Source organism: Mesocricetus auratus, unplaced genomic scaffold, assembly GCF_017639785.1.
Source record: "Mesocricetus auratus isolate SY011 unplaced genomic scaffold, BCM_Maur_2.0 Super-Scaffold_100006, whole genome shotgun sequence".
Classification (NCBI taxonomy): Eukaryota; Metazoa; Chordata; class Mammalia; order Rodentia; family Cricetidae; genus Mesocricetus; species Mesocricetus auratus.
The window spans coordinates 99,605,616-99,615,672 of NW_024429190.1; the positions used below are offsets into that span (position 1 = coordinate 99,605,616).

The 10,057-nt window shown below is 42.5% G+C and overlaps 1 protein-coding gene across 1 annotated transcript; it reads left to right on the plus strand.

The window, feature by feature from the left end:
* Positions 1-55: 55 nt before the first annotated feature.
* Dph3 (diphthamide biosynthesis 3) lies at positions 56-3,273 on the plus strand. The gene is made up of 3 exons (XM_005077662.4): positions 56-271; positions 652-726; positions 2,904-3,273. Exons 1-3 carry the CDS (start codon positions 164-166, stop codon positions 2,967-2,969), a joined length of 249 nt encoding a protein of 82 aa, XP_005077719.1. The 5' UTR covers positions 56-163; the 3' UTR covers positions 2,970-3,273.
* The last annotated feature ends 6,784 nt before the right edge of the window (positions 3,274-10,057 follow it).

The following is a 10,057-nucleotide window of genomic DNA, read 5'->3' on the forward strand; positions in this document are numbered from 1 at the left end:
CCGCGACCCGGTCACCCATTTGGCCGCGGCAGCCGGAGTCACGTCATCGCCTGTGCGCCCTCCCGGAAGTGATCGTCCCGGGTCCCGGGGTGGGACCAGGAAGCCCAGGCCTCGCCGGCGCCGGCGGAGTCAGGCGAACCGATGCGGCGTCGGCCCGGCCACCATGGCTGTGTTTCACGACGAGGTGGAGATCGAGGACTTTCAGTATGACGAGGACTCGGAGACCTACTTCTACCCCTGCCCCTGTGGGGATAACTTCGCCATCACCAAGGTACCCTTGGCGACTCTTGAGCTTGCGCGTTCTCGCTTCCGGTGCCCCTGGGCGCGGCTCCGGCCCCACACGTGTCCGTTCCCCATCCCCGCCCCTGAAGCCGTCGCGAGCTGTCGGGGGCGCTCGGTCTGCACGCCCCAGCCCCGCCCACCACGAGCCTTCGCGGGAATGTCTTTCTGTTTTGTGCCCCGGGGATCCGTGTAGAGGCGATCGATCGAGCCAACCTCCTCTCCCGGGTGGTTTTCCCGGTGACTCCTGGGGGGATTCTTGGTGCTGTTGCCCAGCCCGAGACTGGCACCGAGACGTGGGAGCGGTTTGAGGGACGATGCCGAAAGGGAGGCAGTGCTGACCGTCCGCTGTCTGTCTGGTTTCTGTCACAGGAAGATTTGGAGAACGGAGAAGATGTGGCGACGTGTCCCAGCTGCTCTCTCATTATCAGAGTGATTTATGACAAGGTAAGGGATGCATTGCAGGGCGTTGGTGGTGCGAGACACCGACATGGACCTAAAGCAGCCTGTCTGAGAGATAAGTTCAGAAGAGTGTTGGGATTTGGGGATGGGGGGGGGTGGGTGTTGCTGTTGTTGTTGGTTTGTTTGGTTTTTTTGTTTTTTTTTTTTGAGAACAGAATCTGTATGCAACTCAGGCTGCCTTTGCATTCCGAGTGCTGGGATTAAAGGTGTGCGCCACCACGCCCGGCCTAGAAGAGAATTTCTTAATGTTGTGCTAGATCAAGGGCTATTTTTAAAAAGCTTTAAAAATTGTTAGGAAGGGCTGGGCAGTGGTGGCGCACGCCTTCAATTACAGTGCCCGGGAGGCAGAAGCAGGTGGATCTTTGTGAGTTCAAGGCCAGCCTAGTCTACAGAGTGCATTCAGGGACAACCAGGGCTGTTTACACAGAGAAACCCTGTCTGGAAAAGCCAAAAACAAAAAGTCAGTAAGTAGCTGTGTGGTTCAAGTTTAAATTATGTAACTTGTGTTCACCTTGGAAAGAGCAAGAAAGAAATTGTTTTGTAATGAAAATGTAATGTGTATTGAAAATGACTTAGTCAGGGATGAAAATATGAAGATTATTTTAATTGATGTTTTTTCTTTTGACATCTCTCTTGTATTTAATACTGAGGTAAGTTTGTTCAGCCCTCTAGTACATTTAGAAAAGACTCCCATTTTATTGCTTGTGAGGTTAATGTGTATAATCTACATTATCTTGTTTGAGATATAATTCCTAGTTTCGATTTTACAGTTTTATGTTAAATTCGTGTTCCTTTGTACCCAATAAGGATGACAACAGAAAAAAAGTCAATGCTTTCACCCCCCACCCAAAGTGCAGTTAGTGCTGCTTTGGAGTCTTAAGTAAGGACTTTCACAGTCTTAAAGTGCAGTTAGTGCTGCTTTGGAGTCTTAAGTAAGGACTTTCACAGTCTTAAGGACAGACTCTCAAATGAGTGCAGGGGAAGCTGTACCAAAGTCCAGATCTTTGTGAGAGGCAGACTTCAGGTTAGACAATAATGCAGAAATTTAGTGATTCATTCTTGCATTAAAGTGGTCTCTAGAACAAAGAGTAACAGGGACAGACTAGGGCCTGACTCCTTGGGGGTTCACGCTGTAGGTGATGTGTAGTAACTTTGAGAGTGCTTATGGTAGCTGACGTAAACAAGGATACAACATCCAGGTATGGTGGCCTTCACATTTAATCCCAGTACTCAGGAGGCAGAAGCAGGTGGATCTCTGAGTTTGAGGCCAGCCTGGTCTACAAAGCAAGTTCCAGGATGGCTGGGACTACATAGAGAAACCCTGTGTTTAAAAAACAACAACAACAAAATCTGAGACTGAAACTCATTTTCAAAGTAGTTACTATTATAGTTCTGTGTTGGAAAATACAAAAACCTATTAGTACTCATTTAAAGAAGTTACATATTTGAATGACCAGATATTGGATTGATTAATGCAAAAGCTTAAAAGATGTGACATGTTTATTTCTAGAAAGTGGTTTCTTTCTAGCAAGATGGACATATTTATTATACACTGCTTATTAAATAATAAATTTAGAGCTGAACTTCGACATACACTTAATTCTAGTTCTAGGGCTGCTTCCAGTTGTTGGAACAAAAAGTAAGCGCTATTGGGGCTGGAGAGGTGGCGTAGTGGCTAAGAGCTTCTGAAGAGGACTGGAATTCCGTTTCCATCGCCCACACTGGTGGCTCACAGCCACCTGTAACTCTAGCTCTAGGGAATAGGATACCCTCTTCTTGACTCCATGGCGCCCCACACACGCGGGGTATATGCATACACATAAGTGTCTCCAGCTGTGTCAACTGGGATGGCTACTAATGCCTAGTGGGTAGATAAAGGGCCCTGCTAACATCTTATAATGGACAGTTCATCCTGGACAAGTTATTTCTAGTGCATAAGTCTTAAGCTCTTAAAGTTGTTGCCTTTTTTCCAATATTATAGATGGGTTCCCCCTAAATTTTACATCTTGATTTTTTTATTGCTAGCATATAATAATAATAATAGTAACAAATATAGCGGTGAAAAGAACTAGTAACTGAGTTGATTTTGTAACCAAGTGAAAATGGTGTTAATGCATTTGTGGAACAGAAACTTGGTGGCTAACAGCGTTTCTTCTTCTTAGGATCAGTTTATGTGTGGAGAAAGAGTCCCAGCACCTTCAACCAGCAAAGAGTTAGTTAAATGCTGAAGAAGCCCTGGGGAACCCAAATTGTGAGCAATGGGGAATGAGCCCAGGTGGATGGATGAGTGCTGAGTTAAGAAGTTCTACATAGAACCGCTGTCTTCTGGCTTGCTTCCAAGGGTGTGGAAGCATCTTCATCAGCTGCTGAATTCATTAAATGGGCCTGTGACATATCAGACCTGGATTTCATGCTTACACAGACTTGGATTATTAATTGTCCATCTGAACATAAACTGGTCCCTTTTCTTTCTCTCAGTTGCATCATTTGAATGTCTTAAAACTAATTCTGAAAACAACATTGCCCACTTCAGTCCCGAGGGCTCTTTATTTTTTAAAGATTCTTTATTTTATTTTTAATATTGTGTGGGGGTGTGTTCATGTTAGTACAGTTGCCCAGGAAGGCCGGAGGCGTGGCATCCAGAGCAGGAATCCAGCAGAAGTGGGTGCTGGGACCCAAACTTGGGTCCTTTCAAGACACCGCATGTTCCCAACCTCTGACTCATCTCTCCAGCCCACGGGGTCTTTATTTTAAAAGATTACATTTTGATGAATTGCTGAGATGATTCAGGCGAGGCTTTTCTGTGTCATTTGCTTTGTTGGAAACTTAAGGAAATGTGTGCCTTTCCTAGGGCTGCGCTCTGGCTCCTCCTCCAGCTGCCGATCACATTGATTGATTGCCGTGATCGCATGGTTAGAGCCATCCCTGTCACTCTTTGTGCAGAGTTCAACTGTGGTATTGGATTGTGAGGCCACGGTTTCTCTGTAGCTTCCAATTATTGCCTGAGGAAGGAGAAGCTGGAGTGAAATGGTAAAAGTAACGGCTTCTGGTACTTCGTGCGTTCCTTGTGTTAGAGCAGAATAAGAAGAAACACAGCCAGTAGGTAGAAGTAAAACTGGCATCAGTGAGAGGCGTGAAATCTGTCAACTTGGCAGATGAACGTTGATGAGTATTTTGCCAGGTTGGAACAAGTATTTCTGTATCTGGGCCTTTATTTCTTAAAATGACTGATGGGACTGCATGTCACCCAGGGTCAGGCTGAGTCTTCTTTTGGCAGTAGTTGTAACGCATCGCAGGCTGTGCCACCCAGAGTTCTAGTGACGCCTCCACAACAGGGTGAGCTGGGGATGTGAGCCCACGAGCGCTCACCTAACAAGCCTGCACACAACGGAGGTCCAAGGCAGACCCGCACTCCTGCTGGGTGACTCGCCTGAAAGAGATGTGGGAAGCTGGACTATTAGTCTTCCTTCACTGCAGCCTGAGAGTAGCAAGAAGTGGACTCACTTGGCAGAAAAGTCCTTTGTAAACAGCTTTGCTGGAAATGCATGAAGTTTTGAAAGTGCACTTGTGGACATATATTTGCAGCATACAGGACATCCCATCGTGCACCAGTATCCAACAGGTTGTTTGGGGTATGGCTTCTGCAATTAAAAAGTAGCCAGTAGATGGGTCATGGGTTAAGAGCTCTTGCCTGTTCTTCTAGAAGCCTAGTGTGTTCAATTCTTAGCACTCACACCTGTCTATGACCCCAGTTCCTGGGGTTCTGATGGCCTCTTCTGACCCAGTAGACACCAGGCATGCACAGGTGCGCAGACATAGAGATCAAACACTCCTACAACTAAATACAGTTCTTTTAAGAAAATAACCAACGAGTAGTGGCCATTCATTGGAGGTTTGAATTAAACTACGTAACCAGGTTGGTTTTTTTAACCAGTGAGTACTGTCCAGCTCTAGATAACCATTAACTAGGCTAAGACAAAGTAAGTTAAAAGTTGCCAAAAGTGTGTTGTACATCATATGTCACATTTGTCGTGTCCATGTACTCTCCCTCGTGTGTGTGTGTGTGTGTGTGTGTGTGTGTGTGTGTGTGTGTGTTTTGTGGGGAGGTGTTGAACCTAGTCTCGCACATTCTGGGCTGCATCTCTAGCCAGCATGTTTTTAACTGTTTGATGTCCCCCAAGTCATCTTAGAAAGCAAAGCCATTGCTCAGACAGAGCAGGGGACGGGTGAGAGTGAGCTCTGCAGAGAAGAGACTGTCCTGTGCTCAGATCAACAGCTTTGGAGGTTGCACTAACCGACTCTCTGCTCCTTGATGTGGGTCTCTGGGTGTGCTTTACGGAAAAGTGCACAACAGTGACGTGCACAGCATAGCAAATGCCCTGGGAGGGCCTATGGGCCATAACAACCAGTTGACCAATCAACACAGGACCGGTCCTGCAAACCTGGAAGCGCACCACTCCTGAGACTGTTGAATACCCCTAGACACTCCCCTTATGCTGCCCTATAAGATCCCCACCTACTGAGTGCCTGGGGATTGCCTGGGGACTGCCACAGAGCTTCCCATTCCGGCAGGAGCCACGCACCCCAGATCCCAGGTCTTCTCTTCCACCAAGGGGACCAGGGGACCAGGTGGGAGACTAAGCACCCCAGATTCCTGGTCTTTTTCTCCACCCACCAGACCAGAACTAGGACGAGGAATAGAAGAACTACCAGAGTATTGGATTTGCTTGCACCCACTGAAAGGGAACTCTGGTCTCCTAACCACCAGAACAGTAAGGGGCTCTTTCTGCACCCACTAGAAGAAGAGATGGGAAAGAAACAATACAAAAACACACTCAGCAACAGAAAAACAAATATGACACCGCCAGATTCTAGAAACTCCACACCAGCAAGACTCAAACACTCCAATGTAAATGAAGCAGAAGAGAATGACCTTAAAAACCACCTTCATGAAAATGATAGAAGCCCTAAGAGAGGATATAGGAAAATCCCTAAAAGAAATGGATGAAAAAACAACCCCCCCGGAAAATTCAAGAAATGGAAGAAAAACAAACCAAAAATTGCAAGAAATGGGAGAAAAAGCAAATCCAAAAATGCAAGAAATGGAAGAAAGAACAAACCAAAAAATTGATAAAATGCAATAAATGTATGAAAAGATAAACCAAAATTTTCAAGAGACAATTCAAACAGTGCAAGGGTTGAAAACTGAAATAGATACAATAAAAAAATCACAATCTGAAGAAAGGCTAGAAATAGAAAAGCTGGGCAAATGGTCAAGTACTACCGATACAAGCATTACCAACAGAATACAAGAGATGGAAGAGAATCTCAGGTGTTGAAGATATACGATATACTAGGAGAAATAGATTCATCAACCAAAGAAAATCTTAAGTCCAACAAATCCCTAACACAAAACATCCAGGAAATATGGGACACCATGAGAAGACCAAACCTAAGAATAATAGGTATAGAAGAAGGTGAAGAAAACCACCTCAAAGGAGCAGAAAACATATTCAATAAAATAGAAGAAAACTTTCCCAACCTAAAGAAAGACATGCCAATGAAGGTACAAGAAGCTTACAAAACACCAAAGAGTGGATCACACAAAAAAAAAAAAAGGCCCCTGGCCACATAATAATCAAGACCCCAAATACACAGAATAAAGAAAGAATATTAAGAGCAGCTAAGGAAAAAGGCCAAGTAACATATAAAGACAAACCTATCAGAATTACACCTGACTTCTCCATGGAAACTCTGAAAGCCAGAAGGTCCTGGATAGATATTCTACCAACACTAAGAGACCATGGGTGCCAGCCCAGACTACTATACCCAGCAAAGGTCTCAATCAGTATAGATGGAGAAAACAAGATATTCCATGACAAAACTAGATTCAAGAAATACATATCCACTAACCTGGCCCTACAGAAAGTTCTGGAACAAAAACTCCTACCCAAGGAAGTTAACTACAACCAGAAAAACATAGGCATTAGATAGTCCCACTTAACCAACAGCCAAAAAAAAAAAAAGTGTAGAATTCCACACATAACTCCCCAACAGCAACCACTCCAAATCAAAGAAGAATGAGCAATCAATGGTCATTAATATCTCTCAATATTAATGGCCTTAATTCACCCATAAAAAGACACAGGCTAACAGAATGGATTCGAAGTCAGAATCCATCCATCTGCTGCATACAAGAAACACACCTCACCCTCAAAGACAGACATTACCTCAGAGTTAAAGGTTGGGAAAAGATTTTCCAACCAAATGGACCCAAGAAACAAGCAGGGGTAGCAATCCTAATATCTAACAAATTATACTTTAAAATAAAATCAATCAAAAGAGATGAAGGAGGTCATTACATACTCATCACAGGCAAAATCCACCAAGATGAAGTTTCAATTCTGAACATCTATGCCCCAAATACAAAGGCATCCATGTTTGTACAAGAAACATTACTAAAATTCAAATCACATATAAAGCCCCAAACACTTACAGTGGGAGATTTCAATACTCACTCTCACCACTAGACAGAAATACCAGGCAGAAACTCAACAAAGAAGCAAAGGGTTTAATAGAAGTTATTTCCCAATTGGGATTAACAGACATCTATTGAACATTTCATCCACATAAAAAAGAATATACCTTCTTCTCACCACCACATGGAACCTTCTCAAAATTTGACCACATACTTAGCAACATATCAAACCTCAGCAGCTACAAAAAAAATTGGAATAACTCCATGCAACTTATCAGACCACCATGCATTAAAATTACAATTCAACAACAACACAAATTACATTAACCCCACAAACTCGTGGAAATTGAATAATGCACAATTGCACCATTTCTGGGTCAAAGAAGAAATAAAAAAGAAATTAAAGACTTTCTAGAACTCAATGAGAATGAAGACACAACATACCCAAACCTATGGGACACTTTGAAAGCAGTGCTACGGGGGAAGTTCATAGCACTAAGTGCCCACATGAAGAAACTGGAGAATAGTTATACTAGAGAATTAACAGCACAGCTGAACGCTCTAAAACACAAAGAAGCAAACTCCCCCAGGAGGAGTAGATGCCAGGACATAATCAAACTGAGGGCTGAAGTCAATAAAGTAGAAACTAGGAAAACAATACAAAGAATCAATGCAACGAAGAGTTGGTTCTTTGAGAAAATCAACAAGATAGACAAACTTTTGTCCAAACTTACCAAATGGCAGAGTGTGAACATGCAAATAATTAATAAAATCAGAAATGAAAAGGGAGACATAAAAACAGACTCTTCAGGAAATCATCAGGTCATACTTTGAAAACCTATACTCCACAAAACTTGAAAATTTAAAGGAAATGAACAACTTTCTGGATAGCCATCACTTGCCAAAATTAAATCAAGAACAGATAAACAATTTAAAAAGACCTATAACCCCTATGGAAATAGAAGCAGTCATCAAAAGTCTCCCAACCAAAAAAAGCCCAGGGCCAGATGGCTTCAGTGCAGAATTCTGCCAGAAATTCAAAGAGCAGCTTACACCAATTCTTCTCAAAGTATTCCACTCAACAGAAGCAGAAGGGTCTTTGCCAAACTCTTTCTACAAGGCTTCAATAACCTTGATCCCCAAGCCGCACAAAGACTCAACTAAGAAAGAGAACTTCAGACCAATATCCCTCATGAACATTGATGCAAAAATACTCAATAAAATACTGGCAAATCAGATCTAAGAACACATCAAAACAATCATTCATCACTATCAATTAGGTTTCATCCCAAGGATTCAGGGATGGTTCAACATATGAAAATCCATCAATGTAATGAACCATATAAACAAACCGAAAAACAAAAATCACATGATCATCTCACTAGATGCAGAAAAAGCCTTTGACAAAATCCAACACCCCTTCATGATAAAGGTCTTGGAAAGATCCGGGATAACAAGAACATACCTAAACATAAGAAAAGCTATATACAGCAAACCAACAGCCAACATGAAACTCAAAGGACAGAAATTCAACACAATTCCGCTAAAATCTGGAACAAGACAAGGCTGTCCACTCTCTCCATACATTTTCAATATTGTACTTGAAGTTTTAGCTAGAGCCATATGACAACAAAAGGAGATCAAGGGGATACAAATTGGAAAGATAGAGGTCAAACTTTCACTATTTGCAGATGATATGACAGTTTACATAAATGACCCAAGAACTCTACCAGGGAACACTTACAGCTGATTAACACCTTCAGCAAAGTGGCAGGATACAAGATCAAGTCAAGAAAATCAGTAGTTCTACTATATACAGATGATAAAAGGGCTGAGACAGAAATCAGAGAAATATCACCCTTTACAATTGCCACAAACAACATAAAATACCTTGGGGGTAACGCTAACCAAACAAATGAAAGACCTGTATTGCAAGAACTTTGAGTCTTTAAAGAAAGAAATTAAAGAAGCCCTCAGAAAAGGAAAGATCTCCCATGCTCTTGAATAGGTAGGATCAATGTAGTAAAAATGGCAATACTGACAAAAGCAATCTACAGATTCAATGCAATCCCCATTAAAATACCAGCACATTTCTTCACAGACCTTGAAAGAACAATAATCAATTTTGTATGGAAAAACAAAAGACCCAGGATAGGCAAAACAACCTTACTCAACAAAGCAACATCTGGATGCATCACCATCCCTGACTTCAAGCTCTATTATAGAGCTTTAATCCTGAAAACAGTTTGGTATTGGCACAAATATAGACAGGTATTGAATTGAATAGAACACCCTGATATTAACCCATACATGTATGAACATCTGATCTTCAACATGGAAAAAAGAAAGCATCTTTAACAAATGGTGCTGGCATAACTGGATTCTGGCATGTAGAAGAATGCAGAAAGATCCATGTCTATTGCCATGCACAAAACCTAAGTCCAAATGGGTCAAAGACCTCAACATAAACCCAGCCACACTGAACCTCTTAGAAGAGAAAGTGGGTGGTACCCTTGAACCAATTGGTACAGGAGACCGCTCCCTGAAAATATACCAGTAGCACTGACACTGAGGTCAACAATTAATACATGGACCTCCTGAAACTGAGAAGATTCTGTAAGGCAAAAGTCACAGTCAGCAAAACAAAAAGGCAGCCCACAGAATGGGAAAAGACATTCACTAACCCCACATCTGACAGAGGGCTGATCTCCAAAATTTACAAAGAACTCAAGAAACAAGTCTCCAAAACACCAAAAGATCCAATTAAGAAGTGGGGCACAAAACTAAATAGACAATTCTCAATAGAGGAGTCTAAAATGGCTGAGAGGCACTTTTGAA

Coding starts and splice junctions, on each gene's coding strand:
- Dph3 (XM_005077662.4), top strand. CDS start 164: ATGGCTGTGTTTCACGACGAGGTGGAGATCGAGGACTTTCAGTATGAC. Junction 272..651: donor ATAACTTCGCCATCACCAAG/GTACCCTTGGCG, acceptor TTTCTGTCACAG/GAAGATTTGGAGAACGGAGA. Junction 727..2,903: donor TCAGAGTGATTTATGACAAG/GTAAGGGATGCA, acceptor TCTTCTTCTTAG/GATCAGTTTATGTGTGGAGA.